This window comes from Bison bison, unplaced genomic scaffold (assembly GCF_000754665.1).
Source record: "Bison bison bison isolate TAMUID 2011002044 unplaced genomic scaffold, Bison_UMD1.0 scf7180017864471, whole genome shotgun sequence".
Taxonomy (NCBI): Eukaryota; Metazoa; Chordata; class Mammalia; order Artiodactyla; family Bovidae; genus Bison; species Bison bison.
In genome coordinates, this window is record NW_011495032.1 from 23,743,391 (window position 1) to 23,763,186 (window position 19,796).

Consider the following 19,796-nt stretch of genomic DNA (forward strand, 5'->3'; position numbering starts at 1 on the left):
GATTATGGAGTGCTGACTATGAAAAGTTAGACACAGATTAACCCCCATGTTGTTCAAGGGTCAAATTTTTTTAGGCTAGAGATTAGTTTACTATAGAAAACCTGGAATATATAATAAAAACTAAAGAAAGAAAAAAAAACTAAAGAGAAAAATATTAATTCCATAACCCTAAAATTATAGCCACTAACATTTGATGTGGAGATCATATTTGCATATGCTGCTGTCTCAAGTCTTTGTGGAATGAAGTACTGTGAAAACATAAATTCATGCATTTATATATGGTATACACCATTTTAAACCTCACTTTTTCACTTATTTATTTTCCCATGTCTTAAAATTTCTTCCTTAACAGTTTTTAATGCCTGCTCATTTATCATACCACAAACTTACCATTTTCCTACTGGTTTTGGATGTTCACATTACTTACAATTTAAATTAATAAAAAAATAACACATTAAATAAAATCATAATAAATATTCTTTCATTTTTTGGAACTGTTTCTGTAGGAGAGTGTACCAGGTAGAATTACTAGGTTGGAAGCAGTGTTATACAAAACTAAACTTCCCAGAAGTCCCTGGATGTGGCAAAAATTTTAAACCTTTGCATTTTCATCTTTATTACAGTCTAGAAGATAATTTCTATAAGCACATTTTGGATCATCTCAATGATCACTTTATAACTTAGTACACCGCTGAATTTGGTGAAGATTTTTTGATCAATCACATTCATACAAAGTAAAGACTAAATGTGTATTGGAGTGTAAAGGATGAACCAAAGAAGCACTGGAGGCTAGCATATAGACATTTAGGTATGGCAAACTAAAAATAATTGCTTTAGGGCAGTCAGCGTCATGTTGAGAATATCTGCATTGCTGGATTCCCAAGTTTATATGTAGTAACTTGCAACAGTCCATTAGGAGTAAGCATAATAGTAAAATTGAATGAACACTTTTTCTATTCCCAATTCCATCAAAAAATTTGATTAGATACCCATTTAACATATGTGCTAAGTTGCTTTAGTCATGTCTGACTCTGTGACTCCATGGGCTGTAGCCTGCCAGGCTCCTCTGTCCATGGGATTCTCCAGGGAAGAATACTGGAGTGGGTTGCCATTTCCTTCTCCAGGCGATCTTCCTGATCCAGAGATTGAACCCACGTCTCCTGCATTGGCAGGTGAGTTCTTTACCACTGAGCCATCTGGGAAGCCATTTAATACATATTCATTGTTAATGCAATGATAATCTTTAAGTGTACAGAAATAGCTTTAAAGAATAATACAATTCATTAAAATTAGCACTTGAGGGTTGACATCACAAGGGAGTCTTGTGATGATAAAGCTGCATATCTTGACTGTGGTAGTAGTTACACAAAGTTACACGTGACAAAACGGCATAGAGCTAACACACATACATACAAATAAGTGCACGTATCAAAAGTGAAATCTGAATGAGCCCTATCCAGTGTCGGTCTCCTGGCTTTAACACCGCTCTGTGGTGTGAGCTACTGGCAGGGGGTAGTTGGGAAAGGAATGCTCTGGACCTCCCTGTACGTTTCTCTGTGGCCTCCCTGTGAGGCTATTAAAAAGCCTTTTTCAACAGCTTAATTACACAATTTATTTTTTGCTGGCTTATGCTATATACAACTTTTCTTAGCCTTTATTAACTAGCTCTTATTAATTCAGATACGCATCTTGGTTAGGCTGCTGAAGGGTTTCACTGGAGACACTATATACAAAGATTTTCAAGGTTTAACAATATGAACTTTGGAACCACATAGATGGAATCAAAATCTCTGTGCCCTTTACCATCTACCTTAGAGTGGTTATGAGGATCAGAAAAGTTATTTCGTGTAAAGGGCCCTGTGTCTGAGTCATAATGTTCAATATGTAATTAAAAATAACTATCATATGTAAGTAAAATCCATGAAAACTCTGCTGTTTCCTCAACGATGACCACTGAGATGTTCTTACTCAGAAACATAAAAATCTATTAAAAATGCTGGTACCTCTGCTGTATTATTGGGCAATTTGAGACTACTACTGAGTAGTCTACCCAATGCATAACCCAGTACTAGCGACTATTATTATCATTGATAATACTTCTCTGCAAACCTAGAAAGGACTTTAAGTACTGCCAGTCAAACCTAACAGGGCATATCTTAAAATGTGTAAAGTTTTTTTAAAAAAGAAGCAATAGTTTTCATTCTTACCTTGCATTAGGGGTAAGGCTTCGTAAGACATGAACTAGGGAACTAAGTGGTAGTGATCCAGACTGTTTAACCAAAAGAGAATTCTCATAGGAGGTTTCTTCAGTATAATGACTGTATGTAGTAGTTTCATACCAGAGCCAGTTATAAAGACTCTGCTTTGCATGATCCCACACTAGAGTACATGATCAAAAAAAATAAGAATGACTAATTATTTTCATATTGTCCTGTTACTAAATGCCACTCTAGGAAAGAACAAGAAAGCATTAAATAAAGTGAATTTTTATTTCACCATCAAAATCAGTACCTTACAGTCTAATTTTACTATCAATCACCATCTGAATCTTTATGTGTATATTAAATGCAGGTTAAAATATATTAACACTACCAAGGCATTCTTTTAAAAAATTTAATAATTCAGCATTTTGTTTTACAGGATTATCACAAAGTCTCTGAACTGAAGGCATAAAATAAATATTGCAGTATCACAAAGAAAAGTTAGAAAGAAACCCAAATAATAGTTGGGTCTCCTCTTCTTCAAGAAACTTTACCATAAAACATACCCTTTACTATCAAAATTTTTATTTCCAAGAATTATGTTCTAAATCAGATTGAGGACACCTATATTTTTGGCAACTGTGTTTTTAAACATGGAACAAAGGAAATGTATACGTAAAAACAATAAAAATGCTGTGACTTAAAACATTAAGAAAAGTAATGTTCAAAGACTGTTATCTCAAGAAGAAAAAACAGGAACATTCAACCTACTGAGAGGAGCATTGAGGTGATCAATAGATGCTATAAGGTATATATTACGTAAAGATGATAACTGTCCAATAATTTGCTGGCTTTTGTCTCCTCTCAACATTTGGCTATCCAAGTTGTGAATAAGAAGAAAGAGTTCTAAAGAAGAATCTAAAAGGAAAGAGAAGTCAATTATTATTTTCAGTGAGTAGTTGTAAAGTCCCCACCACATGCAAGGCTTATGTACTGAAGAACATATCAAGGTAATACAGGGCAAAACAGCTATTGTTAGGGGTATGCAATTTATTTGAGAAGACATGTCAGTCACTCATAAAACAGGCAAGACATTATTATACTCTTAAAAAAATGAAATTCATTGAAAATCAGTAGACTCTGAAGCAGTTAAAGACAACTGGAATGGTTAACACTTGAATCAATCCATGAAGTAACCAGTTTTAATAAGGCAAGATACATATTAGATTGGGAGGTAAATCTTTGGATGTTGAACTTCAAGGGGGGATGGATCCCCATCCCTAAAAGAGTTCACATTAAGCATTAAGAGAGAATATAGAAAACCTCCATTATCATAAAAGCCGAGAGACAAAAACAAGAGAAGGGGAGAGGACTAGGATATTCCTCAAGGCACGAAGAAGGTCAGAGAAGTAAAATATAAAAGTCAGTGAAGGTAAAATTTGGATAACATGCATATTATATAACTAAAATATTTATGATTTACATAATTATAAATATATTTAATATAAATTATAGATTATATAATATGTATTTATTATAGATTATATAATACAGATTATACACTACATATACACATTAAAAATGACTCAGGCACCTATTTTAATGAGCATACAAATAATATCAAAATCATCTATTAAATCATTAAGCATAACCAATTACTCCATTTAATTGTTAGTCGCTCAGTCATGTCTGACTCTTTGCCACCTCATGGACTGCAGTCTGCCAGGCTCTTCTGTCCATGGAATTCTCCAGGCAAGAATACTGGAGTGGGTTATCATTTCCTTCTACAGGGGATCTTGCCGACCCAGGGATCAAACCCAAGTCTAGTTATTGCAGGCATATTCTTTACCATCTGAGCCACCAGGGAAGCTCCCAATTAATTGTTAAACAATGACTAGGACAATTGTTAGCCCCTAAATAATTTTATTTTTATTTTTCTGAAATGCTCATATAACCAAAACACTCATACCAAAAGAACAATTTTTTTTTCCCATTTCTCAGATTTTAGTATATGAAATTATTCAAATGCATTGATATTTCCTCAGGATAAAGAAATAATACTTTATAAACATATTAAACAATACAAAACTGTAAGATACAGATGTTCCAACTGGCTGGAAGCACTTTACACTAGCCAAACAAAACTGGAAAATTATTCTGAAGTAAAAGGTTTTAGGGTAAAAAAAGGGCTTTGGCTATATAAGTTCAAGATAGCAGGAGCAATTCTTTCCTGTTAGTTAAGTGAAGTTCACAGAAAAGGAAAGGAGAAATTATTTTAAAGAAATCTAAATCAGCAATGAAAGAAATATCATTATTAAAACTGTCCACATTTTTGTGTATACTAGAACACAAACAAGTAGACGTGCACGCTTAGCTTCACCCTGTAACTACAGAACATCTTCTTCACGTTACCTTCCTGAAATTTATTTGTTATCCACTCTAGCTGATCTAGCACGCTGCGGAAAGTACCCACATGATCAAGGACTTCTGTTACAGAATTCAGGACCTATGTCATAAAAGCACAAGAGATACGTCAGTTATAACTTATTCTGTCATAAGTTATATGACATAGGATAAAAACAACCAGCAAGTCAAGCCTTTTTTTTTTTTAATTAATTAAAAATAAATTTGGATTTCCCACCAAGTTTGAAAAATTACTTCAAAAGTCCTACTTTTGAAGGTAAGTAGATCTAATTTATTTTTTTTGCATAAGTTATTACTAAAAGGAAATGGGGAAGCAAAGGTATAAAGATAATATAAGCAGGGTAGTAAAAATATAAAACAAACCCAACAATGTGAGAAATATAAAACTATAGATTTATCAAATGAAAGAGGGTCCAAATATTTAGGACGTTTTTAAAAAAGGAGTATTACATTGGTTAATATCCAGAGCCCAAAAGGCTTAAATTCATTTTCAAATGATGAAGAGAAATGAGCATCTGGTGTAAAAATGATCAAAGAACGATATACTATTACTTGAATTTTTACTATTTTTAGAGTATCAAAGTGACATAAAAGCATAATAAAGTTGAAATTTTCCATAATCCTATCCTTCAGAGAAGTACTGTGGATAGTCAATGTAGTAAACAAAGCTAACATTTCCCTAAGATGTAATACATTCTCAGTTACCAAATAGGAAATTCAAGGAGGGGGATTCAAAGCTAGGACCCTCTGAGTCCAAACACGTGATCTTAAGCACTATGCAATCCTGCTAGTGTAAAAACTAAAAACAAAAGATGAATGCTTCAGAATATGAAATAGCATCGTCTTTAACATGACGGTGTGGATTGGCAGGGGATATAATGTTACTCCTTTTTTAAAACATTTTTAAAACTTACTGATTTCACACTGATTCCAGGGAAGAAGCCATTGATGACAATATGTATGCAATCCTGCAGCATGGTGGTTCGAAATCTTTCTAGTAAATCTCTCTTAGAACCCAAACCATAAAGCACAATGTTGAACCCAAGGCTGTAAGAAAAACAGCACGCATGAAATTAAAGTTCAGTTCTTACTGCCAATTTTATAATCAACCAGTTTCCTTCATTTAAGTTTATCAAGAATACAGGAAGAACTGGCATGGCTAAATAACGATTAATATATTGATTCCCAACATACGTAAAGAAAAAGCACAATTTTCTTATCTGTACACCAAGCTTGTAGTTCCAACTTTCAGTAGCTTTCTCTCTAGCTCCTATTGTGGTTCAGTTGCCAAGTCATGTCTGACTCTTTGCGACCCCAAGGACTGTAGCACACCAGGCTTCCCTGTCTTTCACTATCTCCTAGAGTTTGCTCAAACTCATGCCCATCGATTCGGTGGTGCATCCAACCATCTCATTCTCTGTCACTCCCTTCTCCTCCTGCCCTCAATCTTTCCCAGCATCAGGGTCTTTTCCAATGAGGTTGTTCTTTGCATCAGGTGACCAAAGTATCAGCGTTTCCTATAACCTTTCAAGTAATAGGAGGAAAGAAAGAACAAGGCACTAGGTATAAGAAACTAAAAAAATTTTAATAGGCTGCTAATTGAGAGATTAAACTGGAAAAGTAAGCAGGGGCCAGATCACAAAAGGTCTTGTTAAACCAACTAAGACATTAATTGGATTTTATTCTAAGGAATATGATCATTTAAAGTTAGTAGTCAGGTGTTAGGGAAGCCTGGTGGGCTGCCATCTATGGGGTTGCACAGAGTCGGACACTACTGAAGCGACTTAGCAGCAGCAGCAGTCAGGTGTTAAGTGAAGGGTTTTAAGTAGGAAAGTAACATGATTTTTTTAGAAAGATTACACTGGCTGAGCTGGGGAATGGATATGAAGGAGGGTAAAACTGAAGACTATGGACTTGAATTAGGTGTCATGGAGAAAAACAAGGTGTGAAGAGCTTTATGGATCAAATCAGTTGGATTCGGAGAATGATTAGACATGGAAGATAAGTGAAAGGGACTATTAAGAATAACTCAGTTTTTTGGCATTGGCAACTATATGATGAAGTGATATGCACTACCCTAGGTAGTTGGGGCAAGTGGAAATGATGGGTTTAAGATAAGTTAAATTTTATGTATAATGAATTAGTTATAGAATTTCTACATGGACACTTTCAATATAATTCATGTCTGCTGCTGAAGTGAATTTTGGCTGGGCTAGAGATACAGTTATGGGAGTTTTTCACATACAAAGAGCAACTCAAGCCAAGAGAGTGGATGAGAAACCCAGAACATCAAGCATGAAGGGTCAAGTTAAAGTTCAACTCCATGATTGTTTATGGAGGTCAATCAGAAACAGTATTTATGAAATGCTCTGCAGCAATGCAGGATAGCCTAGAAATAGAAGAAGAGAAGAGATAAATCCCCAAAGGTGGAGATTAGCAAGGTAAAAGCAGCAGGAAAAACCAAGCAAGGAAATTCAGAGAACTAGCAATTCTACTGAAGTAGCTGACTATGAGGTCTAGACTGGGAAGCAAAGCAAATCAAGTTATCAAAGTTGACATATGGGAAGAAAAGAATTGGTGGGCTGTGGGGTAGGATTAGAGTGAAGATCTGCTATATAAACGTACAATGAACAGATCCATACATAGTTACTCAGAAAAGGTAAGGTCCTAACAGGGAAGAAAATAATTTTCTTACTAGCATAATCCTTTGATTTATTATTGGCAAAAGAAAACCAGGATCAACTGGGGAAAAACTGTGGCAATTTCTATGTTCTTACTGTATTCACATTTTAGCATACATTTTAAACACTTCCTTATACTAAGTTTCTTTTAAATACAAATATAAAAATAATTATAGAAAAATTTTCAATATTTTAATTTTTACCATTCTAGGTATTTTAATGAAAGTTTAAAATTTTACCTTAAGTATTTGGGAAATGATAAAATATTCTAAAAAAACAATTTAAAAATGGTAAAATAATATTTATAGAACAGATCTCATGAAATTTGAAGGTCTATAGTACATGTAAATAGAATGGGATTAAAAGAAAAATATATATTCTTTCATTTTAGAAACTTGGCTGTGAAAAACTGAAATAAAATCTGATATATTTATTAATCTTGACAAATTATATTTTCAAATATTTTTATAAGTAATAATTCATAATTCTAAGAAAGGGTATTTAGTTTATAAAAGCTTTCAAATTTGATTAAACTTAGAAAAGACACATTTTTTGTAAATTGGAATTTCTGAGAAGAGTCATATAATAATATGACACTTCTACATTTGGGTCATAAAACTGGGAAAACAACTACTTTTTTCAAATTTTTACACATAAGTAAAAATGAATATCAAGGTCACTGCAAAAAAATTAATGTCTAACTGCTTTGATTTTAACATAGACTTATGTACATACATTATTATGTAAATATATTTATTTTACAGAGGTTTGCAATGACAATAGTACTTACTGTAACTGCAACATCCATTTATGAAATAACTGTTCATGCTGTTGATTTAGTTGTTTAAGTTCAGCAGAAAAGGAAGGAGAAACCTTGCTCAATAAGTTATGCAAAGTTTGCTTTAAAAAAAAGGAAGAGGGCAGGAAGAAGATCACTCTCAAGTCACATACATCAAATCAATTCAAAGTAAAAATATTCCCTTACAGGTCGAGGTTAGAAGAGGTTATTAGTGGAAATATTACTTTAATCAGGTTTGGTTATGAGTGCCTCTACTGAATATACATAGTATTTCAATATTTGTTTTTGTAAAATGTGTTATATACTCTTACATACAAACATGTAAAACAGTAATGAATTTGTTAAGTTTTGTCTAGAACCATTTACATGACAATGAACTCCAAATGTAAGGCTTTAATTTCTAAAAAAAACTGTTACCATTATGAGATGATTAAACCTGCCTCCCAGTTTTGACAACAAATCCAGACATTCTGGTGACTAAACACAGCTCACTTCTTGAAATGAAAACAGGAGCAAAAAGCTGTATATCCCTTTTTACCTTGGCACTACTGTGTTTTCATCATTCTATCCTTTAAGTAAAATATTCTTTTAGTACTGAGGACTAGTGCAGCAATCAAGATTCTAAACACTCTAGCCTATAGTGTGTATTTTTTGCTAACAGTTTTTATTTATTCACATACTTAAAGAGAAATAGGACAAATTCTAAGTGAAATGTTAAGCAGGTAGCTTTAAAAAATCTCTCTCCATCAGTGCAGAATTACATTACTATCCCCAGCACTTGCCGCCCACCTATCCATACCCTTTGCTGTGTGACTTTGCAATCCCTCCCACTAAACAAGTGAGTCTAGTCCCCTGCTCTTTGACTTTGTTTTCAGCCACGTGATTTACGGTGGCTACCAGAATGAGGCAGAAGTGACAGAGACAGTTTTGAGCTCAGGCTTTACGAGGTCTTTTGTTTTTTCACTTCTGTCTCTGACACTGTCATGAGAGGAACATGCCTCTGGTAACCTTCCAAGGAGGTCCAATAAGGAAGACAGATATGTGGAGCAAATCCTAGATCAGCCAACTCCCAGCTAACTGGAAGACATGAGATATAAATGTTTCTTGACATGTGCTACTAAGACTGTATCCATCAGCTATGTCCGCAATTAATGAAAGACTCTCCTTTCTTTCATTATCAGTAACAGGTGTTTCTTTCCTTCTCTGAGAGATCTTTGTCTCTAGGTCCCGTGAAGTTCTACTTTGACCCTAGATCTACTTCCCCCCCACCCCCATGCTGCTTATATAAAAACAGATGTGCTAACAAGATGTTAGTGCCATCTCTTCCTTGGAACAATGTGGTTTCTTGACACATGTTTTCAGCTAGTCTCTGATTTGAGTTGCAATACCAATGAGCCAGGTAGAAAGAAACAAAACACCCAAAAAAAAACAACCACACAGCACCATGTCATCCAGGTCACAGTGGTTTACCCAATAATCTCCTCTCTTTTTTCTATAGCTTGAAAAGTATGTCAAAAGTCCTGTATACCTTAGGAAACTGCACTGAATTCTACTTTCAGAAAATAATAAAATCTTGATTCTCTGAGTCAATAACAATGTCTTATTGACTAAAATTATCAAGCCCACTTTCTAATCAAACATTTTCTTATTCAGATGGTTCTGCGTCTCTGTGTCTTGTCTTAGTGAGGTATGAATAAAAGCCCTGGGTATAACTGCATGGTATTTTTATATGACACACTGGAACCATAGTATACAGTAACCCTGTTACCTTACTGTACTGGACAGGCTTTCCATAGTATCAGAAAGCAGAATACCCACTACATTTTGCAAGGTTTTTAACTCAGAATCAGGTCAGTCAGTGTTTTATGACCAATGTGAGGTTCAATGAATATATGGACTAAATTAACAATAGAGATTAATGGTACATGGATTTCAAAGAAACTATGACCCTACACAGGGAACTGTATTCAGTATCCTGTGATAAACCATACTGAAAAGAATGTGAAAAAAAAAATATATATATATATAACTGAATCACTTTGTTGCACAGTAGAAATTAATACAACATTGTAAATCAAGTATATATATGTCAATAAAATAAAAAAAGAAACTATGACCCTGATGATTACTGTAGGTCCTGAAGAAATGATAAACAAGAGAAAAACATAATTACAGTACTCTTCAGATTTTGCTGCTTATATAGTATATATTTCAGATCACAATAAGAAAAATTTAGAAGTAGCATTCATTGCAACATACCTGATCCAGTTTAGCCCTCTTTAGTTTCTGCAGTGTCCTATCAGAGGTTAAAACTTTAGAACTGCTGTGGGCTTCAAAATATTTTTCTACTAAGTGACTCTGAAAGTGGACAAAGCAAAGTCAGTTCTTAGTTTCAGATATTTGTTTTATATCAAAACTAGATAGTAACAGCAGTGTAAAACAGGATAAGTGAAATTCTTTATTTGGCAGTCAGTATTTTCTTTTTGAAGCAACAACACTTTGATTAAGGACCAAGCAAAATTAATTCCAGTGATAAAACTGAGTAACTCTTAGGATCATAAAAGTTGAAGAAAGTGACTAGTTTGAAGTAGTCTGTCCAAAAATGATTCCTAAATTCCAATATATAATTCCTATCCAGACTTACAGAAAAAAAAGGTTTTATATATCAGGACCTTTGTTTTGCCTCACACAGTCCTAGCAAATTCTTTAATAAGTGTGGGTGAAGGACTGTGAAAATGAGAAAGATATCAACACCAAGGGTTAAAAAAAAAAAAAAGACTTGCTTACTATTCCAGTAAGATGACTGACCACGGGTTCTACTGATGTGGGGCATGACTGACCTCTATGAACGGAAGGAAGGAATGGAAAGCTATCAAGCAGTAGGCTCTGCTCTGAGTCTTTACAGAGAACGAGAGGATAATTAGCCTTTTCTCAGGCCATGATGTGTGGAGTGTTCTCCAAACAACTCAACCTGGATCCAGAGTCACAGCATTTATTATATACTTACACTAACCTGAATACATCAACAGTGGTACAAAAGAAAATTATATAAAAAGGTATATACTGAGAAGTCTTGCCTTCAATTATCCAACTAGTATTTACTGAAAAGCTCTTTTTCAAGTCAACTGAATCGCCACCTTTTAGCATATGCTATGGTATTGATATATGGATATGGAGAGAGAAAGAGGCCAGGATACAAAGTTCAGAAATATATATGTGGGAATTTATGTGAAAGGCTAAGAAAATGTAGATAAGTGAAGTAAAAATATTGTGCTGATCCTCCCATTTGGATCTTTTAGGTAGCTTATCTTTGAGATATTACTAATTTTTCTCTCAGGTTAAAGTTCTCTCTTCACTTACTGTTTTCTCTCTCTTCATTTTCTTAGAAGGGGTTTCTCTGAAAACAGGAGTTGAAACTTCTCTATTCTGAGCTTGAATCTTTTGGCTCAATATGTCTTCATTAGTGTCCTCTTCATATTCCTGTGCGACCCCTTCATCATCCTCTGAGTTGGAAGCTGAATATTCACTTTCACTGTCAGAATGAGACCGTGGAACTATGGGGGAAGAAGTAATTGGGAAAATTGGACAGCTTGCCAAGAGAGACATTGTAGGGTATTAGGAAGAGTGTGGGCATTGAAGTAAGAGATTGTGACTTCTGATTTTGTCATTACATGATGATGATCTCACCAGAGCTAGTTTTGTAAGTTTTATGAGCACCAGTTTACTCATTTATCAAATGAGGCTACCAATGCTTAATTTAATAAAACAATGTTTTTAATAAAACATTGTGAAGATTACACTGAAATGCATATAAAGCAACTAACAACGCCTAACACATAGGAATTGAGGCAGAAATTGTCAGTCATACCTAATATGTTCTTTCCTTCTTCCTTGCTAATAGAATTCATTGTAAAATGTGGTAATGTGCTAAGGAATAAATAATCACAGTAAATTTAACTGTCTTTTCCTTTGCCTAATACATGCTCTCTCAGCCTCCTTTGCTACCAGAGTTGGCTACGTAAACATTTAACCGATGAAGGAAGATTTGCTGGAAGCTTTTCGGAAAGATTCTCCTCAGTTAAGAAAGGAAAACCCCTTGGTAGCTCGGCAGGTAAAGAATCCACTTGCCAACGAAGGAAGACGCAGGTTTGATCCCTAGGTCAGCTTCCTCTGGAGGAGGAAATGGCAATCCACTCCAGTACTTTTGCAGGGAAAACTCCATGGGCAGAGGAGTCTGGTGGGCTGCAGTCCATGGGGTCCCAAAGACTTATACCCATAGCTTAAAGCTATGGAAGCCATTTTGCAATATAAAATATCAAAACTAAAGATGAAAAATGCCAGCGATAAAGCAAAATGACAGGAAGAACAGGAAGATCCTTCATGACACTGTTGAGTCACTACATTAACCACCAACTGTGTATCTCTAGACTTCTTATGATGTGAGACACTTCAATGTCCGTGGCTTAAGCAAGTGTTATAGAGTTTTCCATTGCTGCCCATTGAAAATGCCATCCTAACTGACAGAGCACTCAATATATGACAGTCACTACTTTAAGTACTACTAATACATGGGCACAATCCATCCCAGAGTTGATATAAAAGTTATATTTTTAAACAAACCATAATGACCCTAACCACTCTCTAGAAATAATAAAACTAGTTTTATAATCATAAAGTAAGGATAAAACTAGTTTTTACACTCAATAAATATAAAACTATCATAAAAGGTTAAATTCCAAAAGAAATAATTTTAAGCAAATCACTATTTATTTTGAAGAGTAGATACACTTCAGAATATCCAGTCAGCATGTAACAAATATAGATACTGAAAAAGAAAAAAAAAAGGCTTGATTTTGTGGGCACATATAGCTTAGAAGATTCAGATTTGTGGTGATTGCTGCCCATGGTAGATGCATGGGTTAGAAGTGGTAGGAGGTACCAGAAATGTCTTTATCCTATCTACATGAATACATCATACGTGTTGGTGTATTTATTTGATGGTTATTGAGAAGGAAAAGGATGTTCACCTTCTCTCTAAAAAGGATTCTTCTGTGGAGTGAGGAGGAAATTAAGATGTGGGATGTATTTGACATAAAATAATAATAACAATTGCACATATCATCTTTTACTACTTCAGATATCCACTAATTTAGTATTATAAATTTTATGTTGATTAAAAATGTAGCATCAACTTTATACCTTGAAAAGAATGGCTACGGGGCATGGACTTAACAATGTCAGCTAATATTGTCAAGGAGTCAACCCCAAGAAAGGTGCTGATATCTTTAGGAAACCAAGATCAACAAGAAATTTGCCCCAAAGTTAAACATTTAAAAACCCCAAAACAGGGAGTTCCCTGGAATTCCAGTAGTTCGGGTTCCACATTTTCACTGCGGTGGCCTGGGTTCAATCCCTGGTCAGGGAACTAAGATCCTGCAAACCATACAGTGCTGCAAACAAAACAAAACAAACAAACCAAAAAAACCCAAAAACACTTTTAATTTCCCCAAAGGTGGGACTCATGTTTGTTTACTTGGCTTTGTTTAGTGTTCAGTATAACTGAATATTTTGAATTATTTCAATATAAAACTTCTAAATAAATCAATAGAACCATTTCTAACACTGTCTTTGGCAAATAAACCAGAAAGCATGTGATTATATTGAAGAAGAATTTTAACTAACCTTAATATCCATTGACTGTAATGTCAAAGACATGGTGCTAAGGGTTAAGAGTTAAAATATAAGATATAGTCCTTGCCCTTAAGGGATTTACAATTCAACTGAAGATGTGACCATATCTTTTCCATCATGAAAAGAAACAGCAATAAGTAGTTATAATAATAAAAGATGATAATAGCTAACACCTGTTAAGCATGTATTGTGGTCAAGCACTACTAAGCACGGTTGACATTCTTTATTTCAATTAATCTCAAAATAACTCTGAGGCTGGTACCACTATTGTCCCTATTTCACAAATGAAAAGAACTGAGACATAGAGAAGTCCCTGTGACAGACCAAGGAAAAAGCAAGCATTCTAAGGCTAGAACCTGTCCATTTAACCATTATTCCCTCTTGTTTAGATGCTTTTTTTTAATTAAAAAACTCAGTGTTAAAAGAAATACACACCTATTAATCTCTTCCTTAGCCCACGAGGTGCTGTTGACAGAAATTCACTTTTATCATTGTTCTGTTCAAAAATAAAAAAGCAACATAGTTTTAAATAGTCAAATAATAATGATGACATGGAAATTAATGATGGATCTGGGTGCAAGAAAGGCTGGAAAGAAAAAAAATATTTTGTTTTCAACAGATGACATTAGAACTAGAGGAGCTACTTCCTGGAACTAGAAGACAATGACAAATGACTTTGTTGGGGGGAAAAAAAAGACTATAACAACATAAATGATACAAATTCCAAAGGATTCTTAGAGTGATACTGTAAGTTGTATTCCAGACATCTGTGAAGTATGGACTTCTATTATTATGTAAAGAAAAAGCATAAATTTACCAGTGTTTGAACCATTCTTCACCTATCAGATTAGCAGACTTTTTTTTTTAAAGAGGTAATACTGTTCAGTGATGATCAGTAAGCAAATGGGATTTGCTTAAATGGGATTCCTATACTTAGGGCAATGGGCCTTTTAATGTACAAAAAATTTACTGGTGTTAAAGTAGTCTGTGAGGATCTTCCCTGGGTCCAGTAGTGAAGAAATCTGCCTTCCAAAATGCAGGAGACATGGGCTGCACCCTCTGTGGGGAACTAAGATCCCACATGCTGCAGGGCAACTAAGCCCGCATGCCCCAACTAGAGAAGTCCATGCGCTGCAACTAGAGGACCTGTGTGCCACACCAAAGACCCAGCACAGCCAGAAATAAAAAACGGTCTGTGAGGACAGAAACAGATTTCTACTTTTACTTCTGTATTTTTAATTTTTTAAACATTTATAGCGATATAACGTGTTTTTCTTTTCTTGACAAAATCTAATACTTTAACACCATTCAATTTCTGCACAATAAAATGCCTACGGTTGTATACATGGTAACAGTATTGATAAAAAGATAAAAAACCCTTTTTTTTTTGACAACATGAATATATGACACAAAATATAAGTCTGCTGTCTTGCGATAAGTCGATGGCACTAGTTATAAATATTATAACTAAATTTTGATTCAGGATATTAATAGTAGTATTATAATAGTTGATCTGATCCATGGGTTTATAAAATATATCACAGTATAATTTAAACTTTTTTGATACAGATCCTTAATTTTTTAAAAATATTTTGCCACCCTGATCCAGTACACATGTGCATATATAACTGAGTTAAATTATAATAATACTTATAAAATAGAAATTTCCTGTTTTATCCTATTTCATTTTTTAAAATTGTAGATCATGACCTACCAAACTGATTTCTGGATTGAGAACTGAGACAACCTATACCCACAGAGCTTAATTATCAGGTCTGAGAACACCTGTGTCAAAATAATCATTTCAGAAAACTCTTGCTCAAAAAGGTAAGGCTAAAAGAAAAAAAAAAGGTAAGGCTATAAACTAGTAAATAACTTCACTGTTTTCTACAGAAATTTCTGCAACTAATTTATCTTGACAGTTTGCTCATCTGGGCAATCTATTCTCCCATTAGGATAGCAGATTACTAACCAGGGCAAACAGCTTGCTTACTTGTTTACTTATCAAAACTCAAATTTTGATAAGTAAATTTCAATTACTGTCTGCTACCGTAGACGAAACTCAGTTTAAAACCCTCTCCGCACTGTGTCCACTAATCCTAAAATACTATGCCATGAATTTTTGTCTAATACAGATCAGTTTCCCATCTTGATAGATGTGCCTTAAAACCCTCGAGTCCAGATCCCAAAGCCCTATACATATTCTCTCCTGACTGACCCCTTCTAAGATAAAACACTAAGACTCTCTCAGGGTGATGGTCTCTTATTGTGGTGGGTATAATACCACTGATTAACAGGTTTTCTGACCGTGTTTTAGGGAATCAACAAGATCCACTAAGCTGTGATCCATAACTTGAAAAAGAATGTGCCAATTTATCTAAAACATTGACTGGATTGTGAAGTGAAGTGAAGTCACTCAGTCGTGTCTGACTCTTTGCAACCCCATGGACTGTAGCCTACCAGGCTCCTCCATCCATGGGATTTTCCAGGCAAGGATACTGGAGAGAATGAGCTTTATTCTTTTACAGTGATACAAGATATAATATGGGGGGAAAAAAAGTATTATCAAAGGCACGGAAGGCTCTGCCATGTCTAGTCTCACACCTACACTTGCCTAAAATAGGACATTCCTGCACAGGCTATAACCATGGCCCTGAATGTCTATACTCAAAATTTTATGAGGGGTTCCCAGAACTGAGCCTGTACACAAGTCCAGACATGTCTAAATCTATAGCCACCTAGGCCTGGAAACACCACTCACATATTCATTATCCTGGATTCATCCATGCCTACCTGGGCTTGCCCACATCTAGGCAGGGCCACTTGACAAAGTATTATGAAAGAACAAAACCACAAAAACACAAAGGAGAGGATAAACTTTTCATTACTGTCTGCTACCCCGGAATGAATTTACCAAAGCCAACTTAGGTTTCAAACATAAATGATAAGGGGATAGATGAATAGATTTAGTGTATTTGGGGATTAATCCCACCCCCCACCAAAAAAAAACATTATATATAAAAGCAACACCAAACCAAACCGTAAAATCTCCAAGCCAACTCTACTTGATGAAAATACCCAGGGATAGTTCTGACACAGAAGAGGCAGAAAAGTTGGGGCCAGAAAACCTGGCTTCATTTTCCAGCTTGTTCCTTTCCTGGTTTGGTGAGTTTAGACAAGTCACTTCACTTCTCTGAACCTCACATTCTTCATGTGTAAGTTAGGTATTTACTTAGCAGATACTTGTAAATGATAAAGTACCATCTAAATTAACAGGTGAAATGCTCATTTTTCATCATGTCTTATTTTGTAACACTGGTTTTTGCTTATTTTTAGTCAACTGCTTACCTTCAACTGAGATTTGTCTGAAGAAGAATGCCCTAAAGAATGAAACAAAAAGCCATTACTCACTACAAATACTTTGTTCCATAAAAACCTAGTTTCATTAAAAGCAAAGTTGCAAGTTCTATCCAGAAGCCACTATATTACTGAATTCTCAATTAATTACATCTCTACTAGAGGCTGAACTGTTCTTATTAATTTTATGATTGCTCCCATTAGTGACATTTCTGTAGCATTCATGTAACAAGAAAAACTACATCTTTTCATTGTTTATTTTTATTTATTTTAGCCATGTCATGTGTCTTGTGAGATCTTAGTTCCCCAACCAGGGATCAAACCCAGGCCCCAGCAGTGGAAGTGTGGAGCCCTAACCAGTGGATCATGAGGGAACACCCAGCTCATTACTATAATAGCACACTATTTAATCTAGTGGAGTGGGTTATTCAAAAACAAGTGCTCCACAATTCTCCACAAACTGTAAGACTTACAAATCCCCAAAACCTTATTTCAAATAGTATTTGCCAAAGCAAATCTTCCACAAACATTTGGCTAACTTAGGCACGTGACAACAGTATTTATTGGCTCTATCAATTTGGACAAGTTCAACCCGCACAGATCTTTTTGCCCTTTACTTTTTGTATTTTTGCTAAATACGCTAAAGCACATAGGTTGGGGTATTACCTGCATCTACCGAATGCATTTTCAGAACAGAAAAGAAAATATATAAACATTCACTTAGACCAAAAAAAAAAAAGTAGTATACTATAATTTGAAGCAACTCTTGAAAAGTCTCCTTAAACAACTGAGGTAGAATCTTACCCTTGCTACACTGAGGAATGTCTATTGTAATTTTAGGATCATTCTTCATATTGAGCGAAACACTTTTTCTTGGTGTTTTCGCTAGTTCGGAAGCTGTAAATAGACAAAAGAAATACATAAAATATATTTTTTTTAATGATAACAGATTAAGAGGGAAAGTATCTTTATTTCACTTACATAAATTAAAAAAAAAAAAAAGAAAACGAACTTGCTGCTACTATTATCAGAAAGATAAATAAGCTTAGCCATGTTAAGAGTAGAACTGCTCTCACCTTTACTCACCGTTTTCCAAGCATCTTCAAGTCTTCCTTCAAGGTCTTGCAAAAAAAAAAAAAACCAAAACACAAAAACAAACAAAGAGCTAACTTTGACCTTGCTGGTTTCTCTAATCATCATATTCTCTCCCTCTCCTCTCCACTGACAGGCTTACAGTTCTTCCATTTCTCTACCATATATACTTGAGGAACATCTTTGCAGGGGCATAGGAAAGAATAGCCAGAAAGAGGGATCAGAAGTTAAAACTGTATATGTTTAAAATTATACTAATTTTAAAGCTCTTAAATCTCCCCAAAAGCATGGTTTACTTTATTACTTATGTCTAAAACTCTATAACACATATTAAGAATCTATAAAATATGATATAGCATTAAACAGGGCATTTCTTCAACTGAGCATCAGATGAAATACCTGGCTTCTGAACAGCAGGGGCCATTTAAAATAAAAAATACAAATATTAAAGATGCTCACGTTCTCTCACTGTAATAGGCACATGGGAATTGAAGGAACAGATTTACATTTCCCCGATAACACACACTGGAACATTGTTCACTGAGGAAAAAAGTATACACTATTTAAATTATCTTTTTTTTTTTTAAAGACAAAATATAGTTGGATTTGTTAGGTTAAAACCATTTTACTGACTCAAACTCTTTTTAACCTAATTTACACAACTTTATCCTCCAATCTTGGAACTGACCCAAGATATTTATGCAGTCCCCACGAATGCACTGGCTACTTTTTTCTTAACCTCCTAGGTCCTCTGTATCATTCATTACAGTTTACAAAATGTTTCTTTGAAATTATTCTTCCATCTGGGTTCCATGGTATTATCCTGCTCCCTGGCTACTGTTGGTAGCTATTCCATCTCTTCTTCACTGTCCTCATCCTCCCAAGCAATCTACCTAAGGCTCAGGCCTTGCCGTCTCTTTACACCAGAAAAGTAGGCCAAGTTTGCATTAAAGGCTGCTGATCCACAATATAGGAAAAAAAACCTTCATGTCAACAAAAAGCCACAAAAGTACAAAGTAATTTAGATATTTTTGGTTTTAAAACATAGAATTTCTCTGCTTTTAAATAACTTTAAATTAAAAAAGGAAAAAGGAAGAAAAAGGAAGAATTAAAGAGGAAAAGGAACAAGAGAGTCACCCATGTATGGATATTAATTTGCATAACAAAAACTGGGGGATATATTTATTTAGTTTTCATTTTTCTTATTCATTTGTACTGTATATTTACACAACGAGTGGTCTGCAACATAGTCAAAATTTTAAAGTAAAACTTCTCTTTGGGACTTACCTGGTGGCGCAGTGGATAAGAATCCACCTGCCAATGCAGGGGACATATGTTCAATCCCTGGTCTGAGAAGGTTCCACATGTCCCAAAGCAACTAAAGCCCATGCACCACAACCACTGAGCCCACACACTAGAGCCCTTGAGCCCCAACTACTAAGCCTGCACACTCGAGAGCTTGTGCTCTACAAGAGAAGACGCCGCAAGGAGAAGCCTGTGCACTGCAACTAGAGAAAGCCCGAGCACAGCAATGAAGACCCAGTGCAGCCA

The 19,796-nt window shown here is 34.9% G+C and overlaps 1 protein-coding gene across 1 annotated transcript in view; it reads right to left on the bottom strand.

The window, feature by feature from the left end:
- The window catches only part of ORC2 (origin recognition complex, subunit 2), a 37,685-nt gene that overhangs the window by 5,138 nt on the left and 12,751 nt on the right, over nucleotides 1-19,796 (bottom strand). The window contains exons 6-15 of the mRNA XM_010860955.1: nucleotides 17,958-18,050; nucleotides 17,145-17,176; nucleotides 14,232-14,292; nucleotides 11,466-11,659; nucleotides 10,365-10,463; nucleotides 8,097-8,206; nucleotides 5,540-5,672; nucleotides 4,614-4,707; nucleotides 2,973-3,119; nucleotides 2,208-2,379 (exon numbers count right to left, since the gene is read on the bottom strand). Coding sequence (XP_010859257.1) covers nucleotides 2,208-2,379; nucleotides 2,973-3,119; nucleotides 4,614-4,707; nucleotides 5,540-5,672; nucleotides 8,097-8,206; nucleotides 10,365-10,463; nucleotides 11,466-11,659; nucleotides 14,232-14,292; nucleotides 17,145-17,176; nucleotides 17,958-18,050 — 1,135 coding nt within the window. The remainder of the gene's footprint in view (nucleotides 1-2,207; nucleotides 2,380-2,972; nucleotides 3,120-4,613; nucleotides 4,708-5,539; nucleotides 5,673-8,096; nucleotides 8,207-10,364; nucleotides 10,464-11,465; nucleotides 11,660-14,231; nucleotides 14,293-17,144; nucleotides 17,177-17,957; nucleotides 18,051-19,796) is intronic.